Here is a 20,036-nt window from a genome sequence, read left to right as displayed (position 1 = left end):
AAGTTTAAGGGTTTTAAATTCACATTTTTATAAAAACTCTGAATAATAGTTTTCAAACAACACTTAGATGTGGTATTTTAACCCGTATAGATATAAAATTTGACACATTTACTTTCGGTTTTATTATTTTACCTCTCTCTTTTTTTCTCTCTCTTCTGCTATATTCTTTAAAAGCTAGGCAAGTTTCTGGCCATCTTGCCACAGGTTTGAGTTTATAATCCAATATAAACATGCTTGAATATTTTAAAGTAATCCTACCCCCAGAGTTGGTCAACTTTTTTCCCCCCACAAATGTTTTCTTCCCTGATTCATTTATTTATTGCTGTGTAACAAACTACCACAATACTTAGTAACTTTTTTTTTTTAAGTATGTTATTTCTCAAGTTTCTGTGGGTTTGTTGATCTAAGCTGGGCAGTTATGCTCCATGTGGTACCGTCTGGAGTTACTCATGTGATATACTCAAGTAGAAGCTTAGCTGGAGCTAGAACATGCAACACAACTTTACTCATATAGCTGGTGCCTCGGGGAAGTGGTTGGGATGGTGTGGATGGAGAGAGAGAGCTAGGCCTCTCTCTTTCTGCATGTAGTTTCTCATTATTCAGTAGTCGTCTGAGTTTCCTATATGGTGACTAGATCCTGAAGACAGTGAAAATGGAAGCTGCAAGGTATCTTAGGGTCTAAGCCCATAAGTCACATAAGATCTCCTCCATGCATTCTATGGGTCAGAATAAGTCCCAGGGCCAGCCTAGGTTCAAGAGAAGAGGATATAGATTGACCTCTTGATGGTAAAAAACAAAGTGGCATGAACTTACGGGAATGGGGGAATTGTTGGTAGCCATATTTGCCTATAATTTACTACTCCATATACAGAAAAATGATACCAAGTGAACTCTTCTTCTTGAGGGTGGATGCAATTAAAATTCTGAGGCTTTTTGGAAATTTTGTATTTAACAATATTATCTAATTCTTATATATACATTTTATATATATTCTTATATAGTTATAGTAATATAAAGCAGGTTATAGTTTTATATAAAATATGGCACCTATTGAAGAGAGAATGAACATTTCGTTTCTTTTAATCATGATCCGTGGTTTTGTTTTTAAGTCTTATGATCACATATAGTTTTAAAATTTGTGTATATCTCCTCTACTTTAATCACTTTTAGTTGGCAAAAGCACCATTCCCAATCACAAATACACAGCGGTTCTACGATTTTCTGTTTCTGAATGGCTGTTTTTTTTTTTTGAGACAGAGTCTCGCTCTGTGGCCCAGGCTGGAGTGCAGTGGCGCGATCTCGGCTCACTGCAAGCTCTGTCTCCCAGGTTCACGTCATTCTCCTGCCTCAGCCTCCCCAGTAGCTGGGACTACAGGTGCCCGCTAATTTTTTGTATTTTTAGTAGAGACACGTTTCACCGTGTTAGCCAGGATGGTCTCGATCTCCTGACCTCATGATCTACCACGCCCAGCCTCTGAATGGCTGTTTAAAGACAATCCTAAATTATAACTTAGTTTGACTTCGATTGCAAATAATTCAAGAGTGAACTTTAACTTGCTACTGTTTTAAAAGCATGCTACCTTACAGATCATCTATAAAATGTGAGAAGTGTTAAATAATCTTTATTTGGTATTACGCATACACCACACTAAAATGCCTTTCAATAAGTAAAAGGAACTATTTTAAATACAGGGAATTCTAATTAGATTGACATAGTTAAGGCCAAAAATATAAAGTAGACATTGCTACCTTATCTTCAACCCTTGCCTTTAAGAGGCAAATGAACACAAAACACAGGTGAGTCTTGCTTGGTTCTGAGATAGTGAAGGAATTTCCCCAGTATTTAAATATATTCACATAACCAGTTATGTAAATCTAAATATAAAACCAATCTCCAATACGTTTTAAGATGGCATTCACCATCTTTGTGAAAAGTTGAACATTACTAACGAAGTCTAATCATGTCTTTAGAAAGGGTAAACAGCGATAGCATTTACTGAATTAGAATTACTATTAAAATTCAAAAAACTGAACGTATTCATTTAACTGCAAGCCAGTCTTTGTTTTACATCAGGACTGCTCAACAAAATATTCTGTCAGTTATTCATGATCTGAATTCTGGTGTGTGAGGTCTATTAAATTATGGTACACATAAAAAAGTCATAAGACATTTCTGTTTTGTAATAAATAAGGCAGGGGCCAATTATTATTCATTAGCAGCTTTTTTTGAGATAAGCTATCAAGTCTTCTCTTTCTGCCTTCTTCTTAATGCTGACAAAGATCACCTTGTTCCAGAGATGTGCTCCTTGGGTTTCTCCAAATACTCCATCAGTGTATCTTCTCCCCAGGTGATGCCTTTGTTCTTATTGGCATCTGTGTAAGATAATCCAACGGCTTGACCTGTCTTCCGTCCGAGGAGACCATGGAGATTAGACCCAGTCGTGTGCTTGCCTCCCTTTTCCACAGTGTGGCACTGGGCACACTTCTGAATACAAATCTTCTTGCCTTTCTCAACATCATCCATATTTAATCCTCTCTTTTGTTGCTTGTGCTATGAAGGATGACACTCAGAAGCTGGATGTCACACTCTGTATATTCTTTTCGAGTCAACAAAAAAGTTGGGCTTTGAAGTTGAGCGCATGAGTTTGAATCTCAGCTCTGTCTGGTCATAGCAGAAAGACCTTGAGCAAGTTTCACTCTTCTCCACTGTATTTATAGGATTATTGTGAGAATTAAATAAGTCTATATATATAAAGTGCTTAGAAAAGTGCCTGATGCACAATAAGCACACAATAAATATCAGCTTTAGAAATATACATTATCAGTAACTATTATTATGTAATATAAATTATCGGTAGCTATTGTAATAGCAATACCTTTGGCTTACACCTCCTGGAGCTGTAAAGCTCTGTGGTTTTATTAAGCTTAATCATTAATCCTGATTACTTCTCCTGGCTCCCCTACCTCCTGCCAAGTAAAAGTAGGAAGTTATCCTTACTCTTTTATAGGTGTAAGAACTGGCTGATTAACAGGAGTCCTAAAGAAGTGATTTACCAATGTTAAAAAAATTGAAACCCATATTAAGAAATATAATTTCTACTGTATCCAGGACATAGACACACAGACACTCACCCACACATGATACTGTACAAATGTTTCATGAAGAATACTTATCCTGAATTTATGCTTTGAACTGTTTTTTTTTTTCTATTTTTCAGTGAATTAACAGCAACAAAATGTTGGTTGTGACCCATTGTTATTAATTTCATTACCTACCAAAGGGTTCTAAGCTATATCTTATGGTCAGTGGATAATAGGCTACTAATACATTAGACTTTATGCACACGAATTGTTTCAGGTGTGGTGCTATAAGAATATGTCACATGTAATTTCCAATCTGGTTGGCTTGGTTACAGAGCAGATTGCTCTTTCAGAAATACACCGTGACCTCCCTACTCAAGAGGCTTCATAAACTCTTCCAGTGAGACACAGCAGTCTAGGAGAGGCATGTGTACAGTAAGTGTTATGATTTTTTGGTAGTATAATAAGCAAAGTACCTTTTTGTTTATTTGGAGCTACATGAAGCTAGGCCGGAATTCCAGCTTCATAACTTACTATCTTGTATTTTTGAGCAAGATATTTAAACTCAGTTTTGGAGCCTTAGTTTTTTTATTTAAGTAACACACAAATAGCATAATATTGGTACATGGAAGACAATGAGAATTCATTTCATGCTTTCTCCCCTGATCACGGATCACAAACTCCAGAATTCATAGTTATTATTAGTTTGTGTGTTTTATATTTTTGGAGGAAAGCTAAAATTTGGTAGAATATCAATTCTATATTAACACACTATAGTCAAACCCTATTTTTAAATGCAATTTAATTTCTGCAACCACTGATGATCCCAATATTCTATCAAATACTAGGTAATAGTTATTCATTATTTTAGAATATGGATCTGAATTATGAAATAATTTTGCATTCTAAGGTCTTATATAGTAAGATTTGGATTAACTTCCCAATTATCAACACAATTGTAGGAAATGTCCTGAGAAAAAACATTTCTAACTATTGTGTAGTTTATAATTTTAAAAATAAACGTGACTTGGAAAATGCAAGGACTACTTTTCTTCTTGGGTGGTGAATTAAAGGTGATCAGAATTCTAATGACGCTGGACAGTAGGATTTTCAGAATCAGTTTCCTAGGGTTCAAGAAGTCAAACGGCAAATAACCCAAGGTCCTTGGTTGATCTGACCATCTCAGCTATCTCAAGATATGTAAGATGACCTAGCTGGCGCATCTCTAGGATGGGTGGGTCATTTAAAATGTTCTGCCCTTGAGGCTGGGATTTTGTGCGTGTAAATGGTTGGGAGACGGCGGTGACACATTTTTCTCCCTCCTGTAGTGCCACTCGGTGCAGGACCGCCGCTGCGGCGGCAGCTCCCACGTGGCAAGTTCAGATTGTGCAGCGCCTGGCCGGGGGCGGCGGGCGGGACCGCAGACCCCTCCCTCCGCTCTCCGGCCCTTCCCTCTGGCCGGCCCGGGCGCCCGCTTGGTCCTCCACCACCAGGGGGCGGGCGCGGCTTCCCGGCGGCGGGGGCCCATTTGTCGCGGCGGGGAAGCGTGGGAGGAGGCCCAGCGGCGAGCTGGCTTTCTCCTGGCCACTTGCGGGGGTGAGGGGCAGCCGGAGGAGTCCGAGAGGAAGCGGAGGCGCGAGCTGGAGGCGGCGGCTCCCGTCGGCCTCCGGCAGGACTGAGCGCTGGGAAGCCGGAAGGCGGGCGCGCACGGCGGAGAGGCGGGCGGGAGGCCGGTGAGACGGCTGGGAGGCGGACGGAGCAGGGGCTCAGGTTCGGCGAGGGATGGAGGAGGCCGGGGGCGCCGGACGCTCACCTACGTCCTCGGCCTCCGCGCACTCTGCGGTCACCGGTCGGGGGCGGGCCCCGGGCCCGGCCGCGTTGTCACGGCGTGTCCGGACGTTGGAGAGGGCGCCGGCGGGACCGGGGTCCCAGAGAGGCGCTGGCCGCCCGGCCGCCGCCCCGGCGTGGGCATCCCCGGGCTCCGCAGAGACGGGGCGGCGTCTGCACCTGGCGCTGGCACTCGGCGCCCTGGCCTGGGGCGGTCACCTGGGTCGCGTCTTCCCCAGGTTGGCGGTGGCTCACGCCTCTGCAGCGTGGAGGCTGAGAGCTCCGAGAGGTGGGGACGGAGTTGGGTGTTGCATTTCAACTCCATAGGGGGCCGTTTTGACTCACTTGTAAAGTTTTAGTGTCGCCTATACTAGAGGTCCTTTTGGTTTTTTACAACCTATCCAGCCCTTTGATGTTCGTTGTCTTTTCTTTTTCTTCCCATTTGTTTGCTACTGCCCTCACAGCTCGGGACCACGGATGATGATTAGTGGCCCTAGATCTGAATATGTGAGTGACGGATTGACAATTTGAGATTGAGAGCTCCAGCTGTTTTAGTTGTGGGAGGAGCGGTTTCTATCATCCTCTTTTTTTTTTTTTTTTTAAGAAAAAATATTATTGCCTGTAATACAGAACTGCTATCTAATTGATAGGACTTGACTTTTGTTTTCTTTTTGGCCAAAATGGTGAAACCTCGTCTCTACTAAAAAATACAAAAATTAGCCAGGTGTATGTATCCATATATATATATATATATATGTATGTATGTATGTATCCATATATATGTATGTATCCATATATATGTATGTATCCATATATATGTATGTATCCATATATATGTATGTATCCATATATATGTATGTATCCATATATATGTATGTATCCATATATATGTATGTATCCATATATATGTATGTATCCATATATATGTATGTATCCATATATGTATGTATCCATATATATGTATGTATCCATATATATGTATCCATATATATGTATGTATCCATATTTATGTATGTATCCGTATGTATATGGATACAATGACATAAATAATATTAGATTGCTTACTGTGTACTAGGCACTGCCAAATGGTTTCATGTGCTCATTCATTCTCAAAACAGCTCAGTGAATAAGTCCCTTTATCTTTCCTAGTTTTACAGATGAAAGTGTGAACTCCAAAAGAGTATAAAGGTCGATGCTGATAGCAGAGGCCCAGACCCCTTGGACTTGTGACCAATTTGCAGTTACATTTTCTTAAGTCTTGGGAAACGTTACTATTAGTTATTCAGTATCTTACACAGTACCAGCAGATCTCTATTGAATTTAGAAAATAAAAGTTAATCACTTACTGAAAGCCATTTAACAAGAAATTGGCAGAATCAGCAAATCAACATCCGGTTTTGGTCACTTCATCGACCTGTACCCTCTTTCCAGAGGCTACTAGTAGTCTCTTGTGTTTCTTGGCTGTTTACCAATTAAGTCACAAGGTTTTCAGTTTTATACAGGTGTTAGAAGCTTTGTTTCACAGATTCTTGTAATGTTTTCTCAACTCAATAAAGACTAGCATTTCTTCATAGGAAGAAATAAGAAGAGTTGGAGCCAATAAAAGGAGTTCAGTCCAGCGGTTCTCAATCTGAGGACCTCTCTGAATTACCAATGGGAACTTTGTAAGAGGGACACAGGACAGGTTCCTCAAAATCCTTATTGTAAGGGGCTTCTGTTTCAAAAGGGAGTAAAAATAAGACACTACTGGCTTAAAGTGACTTTAAAAATAAACTTAATGGATGTTTTATTACAATTACAAAGTTTTAATATGGATTGCTGCCTTAAACATTGTCAACTAATCTTTCATAATTTATGAAGATACATTAAAAAGGGAAAGGAAATTGGAAAAGAGAGCCAAAAGGCTACGAGGCTGTGGAATGGCAAAAAGTAATGTTCCCTGTGGGGGTATCATAAGACTCTTATGTTTTTCACCATATATTTTAGGTTTTAAATGATTCATCTCATTTTTCAAAAATTTTTATACTCTTAAAAATATTGGAGTGCCTACCATGTGCCAGTAATTGTAGATATCATAGATACTATGAATAAGACAGCCTGGGCACTCACAAAGCTACTTTATTTCCTCTAAGGCAGGGAGTCTTTTTTTTTTTTTTTAATGCCCATTTCTTAAAGCTGAAAGGTGCAAGACCCAAATAGCAAAAGATTTTTATGTTAGCTCTGAGCTAGATAGATTTTTGTGAGACCTTGGTATAATAGCAAAAGTTTGTCTTGAATTTAGTCCAGAAGCGTCTCTGTTCTTGGGATCAGATGATCAGGATTTGAAGCATTGATTCTGTATTTAGTTATTTCAAGAGTGCCATTGACTAAATTACTTAATATCATGCAGTACTTTATTAATCTGATTGAGTAGACTGAACCAGGTAATTTCCCAAAATCTTTAAACTTTTAAAAGGTTTTGTACTTTCTTTTAATGCAATTCTTTGAGACACAATCAGCTGACTTCCTCTCAGAGGAGGAAATTAAGTGTAGTACCCCTAAGCCTCTCCAGTGTACCCATTAATATTCTTTCTTTTTCTTCTTCATTGGCCTGCTCCATTTGATTGAAGCTATTCTTATATTTCCCTTATTTTTAATCTAATTTTGAAAATCTGCTATTCATGATTTTTCTAACTTCAGTGAGTTTTTTTTCCAATTTTCTTTTTTAAATTAAATTCCTGTAACAGAATTTTTCATTTTATTTTTAAATTATTTACAAAGACGGGGTGCCCCACTGTTCTGCAGACTGGAGTGCAGTGGTGTGATCATAACTCACTGTAGCCTTGAACTCCACCTTAGCCTGTGGAGTAGCTAGGCTTACAGGCATGCGCCACCACACGCGACTAATTTTATAATTTTTTTCCTTAAAAGATGGGATCTTACTATTTTGCACAGGCTGGCCAAATCTGCCCTCAAGCGATCCTTCCACCTCAGCCTCCCAAAGCTCTGGGATTACAGACATGAGCCCCTATGCCTAGCCAGATTTTCCATTTTAAAGTGTGGCATTTAGCACATTCACAATGTTATGAACTGTCACGTTTCTAAAACATTTTCCTCACCCCAAAAGGAAACCCCATATTCATTAAGCAGTTGTTCATTCCCTTCTCCCTGCCAATCCTCGGCAACTGCTGATCTGCTTTCTGCCCCTATAAATTTATCTATTCTGGATGTTCCTAAAAATTGAATAATTCAATATGTGTTCTTTTGTGTCTGGCTTCTTTCACTTATCATGTTTTAGAGGTTCGTCCTCTAAATCAGCAGGTATCAGTACTTCATTACTTTTTATGGGTGAGTAATATTCCATTCTATATTCCATTCATATACACCACATTACGTATACATCATTTCATTGATACGTACTGCAGTTTGTTTATTCATTTGTTAAATTTTTGTGTGCTATTCAGAAAGTTATATGAACATCTCTAAATTGATTTTCGTCATAATCTCTACAAGGCTTGCTAAGTTAGTGTTATGGTGTCAGGTGTGCTACCTAACGTACCATTCATTACCTGCAGTTAAGTGATTATTAAATGAGTTTTGAAGGACACAAAGTCAACAAAAATGGATTTTTAAGTTGGTTCAGTTGATACGTGGTGTGGTTTGGTTCTGCGTCCCCACTCAAATCTCATCTCAAATTGTAATCCCTGTGTGTCGAGGGAGGGAAGTGATTGCATCATGAGGGCGGCTTCCCCCATGTTGTTCTCGTGACAGTGAGTTCTTACAAGATCTGATGGTTTTACAAATGGAAGTTTTTCCTGTGCTCTCGCTCTTCTCTCTCCTGCTGCCTTGTGAAAAAGGTGTTTGCTTCCCCTTAGCCTTCCTCCATGATTGTAAGTTTCCTGAGACCTCCCCCGCCATGTGGAACTGTGAGTCAGTTAAACTTCTTTCCTTTATAAGTTACCCAGTCTCGGGTATTTCTTTATAGCAGTGCAAAAACGGACTAATACAGTACGTTTTCACAAAATTTTACAATAGAAGCATCTTTAGAGTTTATTTGAACAAACAATTCATGAATTGAGCAGCTCCAAACCAGATCTGGGAGCTCCACCAGGGGAATCCAGGAGGAAGGTTTTTGTAGGAGGGTCACAGATGTAAAGCAAAGAAAATATTTGATTGGCTACAGTTATACAGTTGTTTTATTTGGTCTATCATGTTGGAAAGTCCCCTAGATGTGTAATTAGAAGTTTGTTGGATGTTTCCGATTGATTAAGCTTAAGTTATTTTTTTCTTTAGCATAGGCATTTTTAAGAAGTAACTTCAAATTTTGCTTATGTTTGCAAATCAAGTAAGGTTGATGTCGCTTATGAGGCCTAATTGGTTTTGTCTGCTCAGTGATTCTTCAGGCCTGGTTTCCATTTTAATTTACTTCAGCAGTGCTAATTCTCATTCAGTTTTTGTGGTACAAATGGTGCGCCAATACTGCATTTCATCCGGGACCCTTGGGCGATGGAACCATTCTGTTTCTCCATGTCTTCATTTGGAGGGTGTGACTGATGGAATTATGTCTACCCTGGTGCACTTAAATTCTGCAGACTACTTCAAAACAGCATAAGTAGAGTGGATACCTAAGGGAATTCTTAAACATGTAGAACAGGGACCTATAACTTCTCATCTAGTACAATGTGAGATAGTTACATGAGATGAAGATAGCAGTTCTACTGTATGTAAATGTGTACCTTTCTCTAATCTCATTTTAGCAGTTTATGAGTGGGACACTTCATTACCCCATTTATGTTCAACTTCTAATAGTTAATATATTTCATTTTATTGTCATTGTTTCTAAGAATAGCTATTTCTTTCTGTCCATCCATTCATTCATCTATCCATCTCTCCCTGGATGGTGTACTATAGGATTAAGGTAGCTTAGATCACAAATGTTTAAACAATTGTAGAACTCAGAGCAGGCAAAACTGAATGCCATTTTGTAGAGTTCTGTCTTGTTTTCTGTTTTGGGTATGTTTGTGGTCTTGGTTGCAGAAATCCAATCACCATTTCATTTCGTTAAGTGGATTATAACTTTTTAAGCAAAATTCTGCTTTGGTAAATAATAAAAACTGCAAGAAAACATTTGAGTAATATTAAATCTAGTACTCTGGTTTAACCACTGCAAACAGGAGTTCTTGATTATTTATTCCTCACCACATTTTCTCCGGATTTATCTGTTGCCCACCGAAACTGAAGACCTGTTCTGGAGGCAGGTTGACTGTTCCAGAAAGAATGAAAAATCTTGTCATGTGAATTTTACTTTTGAACTTATTTGGTTTAGATCTGCCTTACCTTCCCCACCCCCCCTCAGCCTTCCCTGTGTGTTTGGATTGGTGTGCTGTAGATCTGAAGCTCTCAGATCTGAGCACGCATGACAGTCATCTGGGGAGCTTGTTAAACATGCAAGAGTTTTAATCCCGCTCCTAGGGATTCTGATTCTCCAGGTCTGCAGTTGGCTCAGGAGTTTGCATTTTAAAAAACACACTAGTAATTCTGGTGTGCATGCCGTAGGTAACCCTGTAGTAAGAGGTTCAAAGAACATATGATGTTTCATTGAATCTGTGATGCCATAGATGGTAAGGGTCAGAATCTGGTAGCTTTCAGCTGCATGACTCCTAAGCCCTAATTTCTAATCTTGTGGCTAATTTGTTAGTCCTACAAAGGCAGTCTAGTCCCCAGGCAAGAAGGAGGTTTGTTTTGGGAAAGGGCTGTTACCATCTTTGTTTTAAACTATAAACTAAGTTCCTCCCGAAGTTACGGCCTATGCCCAGGAATGAACAAGGACAGCGTGGAGGTTAGAAGCAAGATGGAGTTGGTTAGGTCAGATCTTTTTCACCATTTCAGTTATAATTTTGCAGTGGTGGTTTCACTACTAAGAAATAAAAATGTGGTTGTAAGCCTTATCCTGAGGTTAGTTAAAATGAGGGGAGCAAAATGCAAAATGAGTTTAGTTAAAATAAATAGGGTATTAAGTGCCTGGCAACCAGAGGTTCCTCTTATCTTAACAGGTTATTATGAAGCATAGTAGATATGAGATTTTAAAAAATTATAAAGCAACAGTTCTTTAGATCTTTTACCATGTAAACTATTTGATTGCAATGAGGAGTTTATATAAGGTGTCCTTAGTTGACATCTATTTGTAATGAAAATTATACTGATGACTTTGTTTTAAAATGCAACTTAGGTATATATGGGGGTGTAATAGACTCCAGTTTGGCCACATATTAATTTCATCCTACTCATTTCCAGTCATTTAGATGTTGCTGGCTCAGTTCAGAAGTCTGATTTCTATCCTCCTTGTACTTCAGTGATTTCTGTTTTGTAATTATAGTCCACTGAAATAGTAAGGTGTGGCATAATCATTTGATGTCTACCTTTTTTTTTTTTTTTTTTTAACCACTTTCGTGTTAGAGAGTTCACAGCCCTGATTAATGCCAGCTAGGTGATTATACACATACACATCAGCCACATAGCAGGTGATTATACACATATACATCAGCCGCATAGCAGGTGATTATACACATATACATCAGCCGCATAGCAGGTGATTATACACATATACATCAGCCGCATAGCAGGTGGTTATACACATATACATCAGCCGCATAGCAGGTGGTTATACGCATATACATCAGCCGCATAGCAGGTGATTATACGCATATACATCAGCCGCATAGCAGGTGATTATACGCATATACATCAGCCGCATAGCTAGGTGATTATACACATATACATCAGCCGCATAGCATCTTGTACTGAGTAGTGGTAGGATGTAGTGGCAATATTTGGGGTAAACACCAAATCTGTGTCAGTGTAAACCTGAACTCTGGCTGCCAACTCAGAAATGCTGTATTGGGTACTGAATGAGGGCATATCTGTAGGTTAGAACAAATCTTTCCCCATTAATGAGAATTCAGTGAAGAGCAACCCCACCTGCTTAAGGTGCTTCCTTCAGTAGTATTAGCTTGGAAAACAAAATATCTTTGTTAGGAAAAAGTTGCCTAGCCATGTTATATTTGGGTATAGAGGAGCAGAAGAACACAGATCCATTTGGTTTTTAGCTCCTTGAAGTGTTTTTGGAAGACATGGTTAAATACTTGTTGATCCGCTAAATACCAGATTTCTGAAAAGGAAAGAATAACTGTAGGTCTCTTTAGCTAATTCACATTGATTTAAGGGGGTTGTACTATGAAATTCTTAACATTGAGATGAATCATGTTGGAATACTTATGTTCTCAGAATGTAGTGTGTATGGTCTGTCAGGCTTGGCTGCCTCTCCCTACACTAAGTCTTTGGGTAAAAGTTGGCCTAGATGGGGCACTTTCATGATTTAGCTGAGCACTTTTGCTAACCTGTTTTTAAGTGGAGGGAGAAGCAGGTATTATATTTTACCAATTTCATTCTTAGAAGAATGGAGTTTTATCTAAATTGCTGTAGATAGAAGTTTTCCGAAGTGTTTTTCTCCATTCACAGTCAGGAGCGCCAAATGAAAAGCAAGGTAGAGCAGTTTATGGTGGATTGTGGAGGAAAGCTGAACTTGCCTAGTATAATCCCAATTTGCTTCATATCTAGCATTGGTTAGCATTCTAGGGGAAATTTAAAAACACTTTCTGGCTCATTTGTGCTTTTCCATAGTATACTTCTAATTCTGTTTCTGTTTCTTAGCCACATTTAGATGTTCTCTTTTAAAAGTAATTTCAATATGATGCTACTTAAGAAAATAAGAAAAGCCAGACGATGCTGATTCAGAAAACTGTCAAAAATCCAGGCATAGATCATTTATATTCTTTTCCCAAGATTTTCAATAGAACATTAAACATTTATTTTAAAACACTTATTGGTTCACTTGACCCATTGTTTATAAGTTTTTGGTCTATTGCTTTGTGGGGGGCACTTTGCAGAAGGAGTGGATACATTTACGTCATAATCATTGGTGATCTTTTGAAAAATTCGTCATTCCTAGTATTATAGAATTCATATGGATCACCTCTCCCCACACCCCCAATTTTGTTTTTGTTGCTTTTTTTTCCCTTTTCAAAATGTGAGTTTACCTTGATTCTTTAAAATCTGGGATACTTTTCTAGTTGCTGGTAATCATGTAAAAATCTCCCTTTATTTGTGATCAAGTCATACCCACCTCTAAAGCTGTATAACAGGAGTGTGTGAGTGTGTGTGTTTGTGTGTGTGTGTGTGTTAAAATGGTGATTTCTTTTAAAAGAGTGTACCTTCTAGGATTCAATATCCTGCTAGTATTAAATACTTTCTTAAGTTAGTAACTAGATTTTTCTTTCAAGCCTTTAGTGTTAAAAACACCAAATTTTGTTAAATTTACAATATTTCTAACACAATGATAGCAGCTCAGATATCCTACTGAGTTTTTAAATGTTAATATTTTTTCAAATGAATGCAGTCATCTTATTCCTTTCCATTTTGTTATTTCAAAAATGTAGCCAGCTTTGCAAAGATATGTGTATAGTTGCATTTAGGGAGACAGGGTACTTGACAGCAGTCTGTATGTGCAATAGTAATAACTTGTTATTAAAGACAAGGTTTTTTAAAGCTAAATATTCGGAATTTTAGAAGTTTGTTAAGCATTAGATGCACATTTACTTCACTCTTTTTTTAAGCCTATCACAAAAATAATCCCATATAAACACCCACATAAAGGAAATAGTAATGTTTTTTCCCAAGAACATAATTTTTATAGTTACTGAAGTGTAATATAGTGAGATTAATTTTTATTGGTTTCTTTACATTTCCTGGGATTGGTTTGGAAACTTAACAGCATCTAGATTTGTTTCCACCTTTGCTATAGATGGATAGCTTCATCTACAGGATGGGAAGGACTTTTTTCTTCCTTTTGAAGAAGATCCATTCTGTTGTTTCTCATGGAATTATGCTTCTTTCTGTGGAGAGCAGATTATGAAAATGTTTGATGAACACGTATGAAGCACAGAAATTAGGATTGTTTCATCTGTCCTACATCTGTAGTAGTACTTCTAAGAGGACCTGTCGAAGCCATGTGGAAGTTGTATGTCCTGCACGTAGCCCAGCAAAAAAAGTTGGACTATTAGAGCCTGGTTGGGAAAGATGTTTATTCCTTTATTATTAAATTTTATGTTTTTATTTCTTTTTATTAGGGGTTGACAAAGTACAACCCCTAGGCCTATATGGCCCACAAGCCAAAACTGGTTTTCACATTTTTAAGTGGGTTAAAAAAAATCGAAAGAAGAATAATTTTGTGACACATGAACATTTTATGAAATTTAAATTTCAGTGTCCATAAAGAAAGCTTTATTAGAATATAATTAGACCCATTCGTTCACATGTTGGCTGTGGTTGCTTTCTAGCTGCAACAGCAGAGTGGTGTAATTGCAATAGAGATTGTATGGTCCATAAAGCCTAAAAATATTTACCATCTGGCCCTTTTACAGAAAAAGTTTGCCAACAGTTGCCCTGTTTTACTCACATAAAAGTAGTTATTTATAGCAAACACGGTATTTTTTAAAAAAATACCATGCTTTTGTTTGTAAATGCAATGTCAGAGTAACCTACCCTAGTGACTCTTTGAGTTGTAGCATTCTTTTGATTTTAGTATTATCTCATTTTTTTCTTTTACTTTAAATGATCTGGGGATAAAAATTTAATTTTTTACATTCTGTTCTTGAGGGGGTCTGTATTAGTCTGAGTTCTATAGAAAAACAGAGCCAATTATATATATGTGTGTGCGTGTGTGTGTATATGTATAGATATAGCTCTAGATATATAGACATATATTCCTTATAATACATATGGAGATAGCTTCATTTATATACAGGTATATGATTTATATGTGCGTGTTTTGTGTGTGTGTGCATATATATGTTTATTATAAGGGATTGGCTCATGAGGTTATGAATGCTGAGAAGTCCAAGATCTGACAAGTTGGCAAGCTCTGACAGTCCAGGAGAATGAATGGTATAGTCTGATCTGAGTCTGAAGGCGTTGTCTCAGTTTAAAGATAGGCAAAGAAGGCGAATTCTCCCTTAGTTATTAGAATCCCTTATTATTAGAATCATGGGAACTTTCTAAGTTGGTTCGGTTAAAACTGTCATTTGTCCAGCACTGAGTTGAAGTAGGATTGAATTGAATGATAGTTTCTCTATTTGTAGAGGATAACTTGTAGTATTTTCCTGTGGTTTAATTAAGTGCTGTTTGTTAATATTAAGTAGGTACGTCAAAGGGTGTATTTGTACGTTTAATTTTCTTGTATCATTTCCATTTCAAGGAGGGGTTCCAATACGCAAGCTTAGTCATTTTGGCATACTGTTAAATTGCTGGAGTGGGTAGTTTGCAGCAATTCCCAAAGCAGTTTGCAAAAGCGAAGTTGATTGGCATGACATTTTGTCAACAAGCCTCTTGTATTAGAGTGTGTCAGTGAACAGCTGGAGTGAAAAGGAAGTGGATTTGTTTGTAGCGTGAGCTTCTTACTTACCCTTCATGTGACCCTAGAGAAATCCCCTGATCTCATATATGCTGCTGTTTTAATACCCCCAGCAACTAGAGGCTGGTGGGAAGATTACATAAAATAAGGATGTGTGTGAATTGCACTGACGTAAGTATGTCTTCATACTTGGTTTATGTTAACTGGCAAGAAATCCCCCTCCTGGTAAATAATTTTTTTTCATGACAATTTTATCAATATAGAATGATGTTTCTGTGGTTTATGTGATTTAGTCCGCTTCCCAAGGAAATAATGGAAGTATCACTTGACCTTCGATTTTACTCTGTTGTTCCTGAAGTTAATTGATTCTAGAACAATGACTCCTTATTCACATAGTAGCTTGATTTCTACCTGAGTAATAAAACTTCACTAAATTAGATCAGAGTAGACAGTGGGGCCAAAGGAATGTTTAAATTGTAAACCACGTAAAGAAGTTCAGTACGTCCATCTGAGGCCCTAGTTCAGGCGCTCTTTCCAGCTGTAGTGTTTCATTGCCCAGCGACATCGTGGTGGCTGTCCTTGCTGTTGAATCTCAGGTGATTATGAACCTTACATATTAGCAACTGGATTTGGTTCAGTGACATATATTTATCAAAAACACTAAAACAAATTTTGGCCTGTGTAACATGTTTTGGAGCAAATATATAAATGTACTAAGTTGAGTTTTGGGTTTTTTTTTCCATCCTAAAAATATCCTTCTATAACTCATTTTCTGGTTTTGGTAAATGGCTCTAATATTTATATTTCTGCCTTTTAATGAACATACTTATATATAAGCCCTTTCACCTGTTGCCTCTAGGTTTAGCGTTCTGAATTTCTAGCGAAGGCCTTTTTCTCCCTTTACGATTGTGCTCCTTTTCTCTGGACCTGTTCAATCCTTGTTTAATTATTGATGGTTTTCAGCCTGAAGTTTCCATTAAGTTTTTGCTTCCCTCCCCCATATAAGATAATTGTATGTAAATATTTTCTTTGCTTTTACATGCGCCCCTAAGAATACAAATAGGAATGATTTAGAATTAGCACATTATCATCATACATAGATGCTCCTTGATTTGCTCTCCAATATATTCAATACTCCTATGCTGATTTAGATTCTTGAATCATTAATTTGCTTCTTAAGCAAATTAATTGAGGCATGTTATGGCTGAGATTTAATTTGATGAGATTTTAATTTAGAAATTTTACTAAATGTGAATTCTCTGAGACATTTTAATGGAAAACAGTTGTATTCAGCTAGATAATCATCATTGCTTATATTGTGGTCTTAGGGATGAGTTTAGAAACAGGTTTGTTGGGAGATACAAACAGGTGGCAGGTACCTGCAGCAGCCACTGTAAGGTGTGGCCTGAGCAGGCCATGGAAACAGTGAAACAGAACATCAAGTACCTGGTGCGTAACTGCTTATCACACTTTCAAAGAAATTTCCTAGGTCACACTCAGATAAGAGTAAAGTTATTTTGGAATATTAGCTGGCAGGAAAAGCATGTATGTGTTGTGAAAGCTGAGTTCAATTTTGCCAGAAACCAACAGAGGATTTATAACCAGTTGGGGTTTTCATTTAAAAAGCGGAGGTTTTTTTCTGCTTTTATGTGATGGTTTGTGGATACTTCAGTATCTTGTTTCCTTTTAGTATTTTCCTAGCCTGTGGCTAAGTAGTTGAAATAGATATATAACATTGACTTTTTCTATTGTGAGGAAGCTGTTCAGATAATTAACAAAGGAAATCAATAACACACAACTCAGTTTAAGTGTCGTTTTTTCTTTAGGGTATGTTGTGCAGAAGAAAGAGAGCTAGCCTAAGAGCATTGGACTTTTGGGAGCTGTCCAGACTCCCCCACCCCCCAGAACCCGGCTGAAGCCCACCTGCCTAGTCCAGTGAATAAAAAAAGTGCATGTGTCACTTCTTTTCAGTGTCCTTCAGAGATGTGCCATTATTATTATTTTCTTGACACATTCCGTGAATTACGAGATCAGTCAACAATATTGAAACATAAATATCAAAATACAATCTAAAATAGAGAGATATGTACTGCTGGCAAATGTGATTCATCCATCAAAATTTCCTTTTGAATTCCATTCCTTTACAATAGGTTGAGTTGACTGTGGAAGCTCTCCAGCTAAACTTGAATGTGGCTTTCTTATTAAACTTACTTATTTTTTCATTTTCTTTTCAAAATGTCACCTATTTTGAGTTATTTCTTAGGAGGAAAACACCCATGCACATACAGACTTTTTTCCAGCATCTGTTTCTTGTTGATCTTACAGTAATATCAAAGAACAGTTGATCCATTTGATGTATTAACATTACTCTGTCAATCATGATAATTGCTGGGATATTTAAAATTGCAATTCTGTACTTCTTAACATATTATTTTACAACTTAAATCGAAAAACATGAAGAGGTCCCTGGTATTGAAATCGGAAGCCCGTGCCGTAAATGCTTATGGTAGTGGCACTTGAATTATGTCATATCAAAAATGAAGTGGCATCATGTACTGGAGTGAGCCAGCTGACCTCAATTCTAGCCCCATGTCTACAAATAATTTGTTCCACAACTAGATAAGCAGCTTAACCTCTTTGGACATCATCTGCAAACTGAAGGTTTGGAGCTAAATATCAAAAGTTTCTTATAGATGCATAATCCATGAGAATAAGAAGGCATTCTCTTCTATTCACAAGCTTGATAACACACTTTTACTCTTTGGTCATTCAGTTAGAGAGCTGAGGACACAGCAGGATAAGACAAACCCTCCTTGAGGTCTTATGGTGCAGTGGAAGACAGGCCCAGTGATGAGTTGTTTTTTTTTTTTTTTTTTAATGCCAATGTTGGCATAATAGTTAGAAATGTCATAAAATTTACTAGTTTATATGCCCCATTTCAAACTCAATCTAAGGAGGAATGTTTGTTCTAGAGCTAATGATATTTGCTTTTTATTTTGATTTTTTAGGAGCATATTAATGAAAAGCGCCATAGACTGAAAAACCAAACATGAGGGTAGCAGGTAAGATATTTAATTTAGTAGAAGTAATTGTACTTTTTGTGTAATCTGTTTGTTAAAGAATGACTAAAGGAGAGGTTAAATAATCTTTATATTGAGAAGGTTAAACTGAAATAAACTAAATCATTCAGCCCTTTATTTTTAGGTAGTTGGCAAACCACAAATTGGACATTTAGTCAATATTACATAAGTTTTTTTTTGTTCAGGTCTTTTGTTGAAATTACACATTGAGCTTCTTAAATCTGAAAATCTGAAATGCTCCAAAATCTAAAACTTTATGAGCAGCAACACATGATGCTCAAAGGAAATGCTCATTTGAGTATTTAGGTTTCACATTTTCAGATTTGGGAAGTTCAACTGGTAAGTATGATGCAAATATTCTAAAATCTGAAAAAAAAAATCTAAAGACTGTATATAATGCCCATATAGAGAATGGTTTGACAACCTAGGGAGGCTGATTTTTGTTTTTGCTATGTTCTAGCTTCTTGAGAAAAATGAGTTATAAAGTTTTAAAGTTTAAATGTCTCATATGTACGTACTTAAGATGTGTGTGAAGGATTCGATACAATACATGTTTTTGCTCAATATTTGTTCAAGTTTAATCTGCATAGGTGAGGTTATGTGTAAGAACTTTAATCTGTTTATTAAGCAGCACATTGAGAAAATTGAAAAACACCATTAGATGTTCATAATATTAAGGTAGTTATATTTAAATATTCTAAAGACACGTTTATAAATAACTGGAGGGGCTGATGACCTCTTCCTGTGTAGTAAAAATAAGTCTGTTTTTCCCCACCCTTCCCATCAACCAAAGCCCTAGAAGAAATGCATACTTTACATGGAAATTTCTACTAAGCGTGTGCCCAACATAGGTAACTTGTAATTTCTCAAAATCAATATAATTAGTCTTTTTCTTAATTGTCATCTCAGCAGCAAACCAATTATCTTCCTAAGGGAGCATCTCTTAGAAATGCCTAAAGTCAAGCTGGGTGAACAAACCGGTCTTCATACTGTGGTCATAATTGTGTAGAATGAGGAGCAATTGATTAAACATCATGATTATTAAACAAAGATAACTGAGGGCTGTTACAAATGCTTTTGTAGAAACTTGAAAAACTGAATCTCTTGTGAAATTATAAAGCATTTTTTAAAAAAGTAATGGTACAATTTGTTCAAGAAAAATATTCTCAGAAACGAAGAGCTTGTTTGTGTTTTAAATAAATGTGTTGCAATGTCTTTTTATGTTGCGTGTGTGTGTGTGTGTGTGTGTGTATGTTCTTTGAGTACAGCAGGACTTAACTATTTATGATGTCATGTCTCCAGATGATTTTTAAAGTACATTATTTAAGCATGGCAATTTGAAATAAAGTAAGTTTCTCTTTCTCACATAATTTAAAATTCATGTTATTTGAAATTAACTTTGTCATTTAGTCCATTTCTCTGGTTCTGACAATTCCCGGGTTAATTGATGAGTAATTATTCACTGATGCTTATTTTGTGTTTGCGACTGTTCCTAGTATAGGTCTTGAGGGAACTGCCTTGAATGAATGAATAAGGACAATTAGCTATTAATTTATTGCTTTTAACTAATTAATCTCTTCTAATTTTTTTTTAAAAATCTG

At 37.2% G+C, this 20,036-nt stretch overlaps 2 protein-coding genes and 1 pseudogene across 3 annotated transcripts in view; 1 reads left to right on the top strand and 2 right to left on the bottom strand.

The window, feature by feature from the left end:
* Window positions 1-2,213: 2,213 nt before the first annotated feature.
* LOC129041582 (cytochrome c-like) lies at window positions 2,214-2,529 on the bottom strand (annotated as a pseudogene).
* Window positions 2,530-4,386: 1,857 nt separating this feature from the next.
* On the bottom strand, window positions 4,387-18,413 carry LOC134739887 (actin nucleation-promoting factor WAS-like). Its single transcript, XM_063667802.1, has 2 exons — window positions 18,364-18,413; window positions 4,387-4,814 (listed from the first exon to the last, which is right to left on the bottom strand). Exons 1-2 carry the CDS (start codon window positions 18,385-18,387, stop codon window positions 4,461-4,463), a joined length of 378 nt encoding a protein of 125 aa, XP_063523872.1. The 5' UTR covers window positions 18,388-18,413; the 3' UTR covers window positions 4,387-4,460.
* Window positions 4,609-20,036, top strand: part of FAM3C (FAM3 metabolism regulating signaling molecule C) — a 47,140-nt gene continuing 31,712 nt past the window's right edge. The window contains exons 1-2 of one of the 2 annotated variants that reach the window (XM_054495491.2): window positions 4,609-4,814; window positions 18,364-18,417. In XM_054495491.2, coding sequence (XP_054351466.1) covers window positions 18,405-18,417 — 13 coding nt within the window. In that variant the 5' untranslated portion in view covers window positions 4,609-4,814; window positions 18,364-18,404. Of the gene's footprint in view, window positions 4,852-18,363; window positions 18,418-20,036 lie in introns of both variants that reach the window. The other variant, XM_063667801.1, reaches the window with a different exon arrangement.

The sequence above is a fragment of the Pongo pygmaeus genome, chromosome 6 (genome assembly GCF_028885625.2).
Source record: "Pongo pygmaeus isolate AG05252 chromosome 6, NHGRI_mPonPyg2-v2.0_pri, whole genome shotgun sequence".
NCBI classification, from domain to species: domain Eukaryota; kingdom Metazoa; phylum Chordata; class Mammalia; order Primates; family Hominidae; genus Pongo; species Pongo pygmaeus.
Note: the sequence above shows the minus strand (reverse complement) of the source record. Positions and strands in the feature narration are given on the sequence as shown.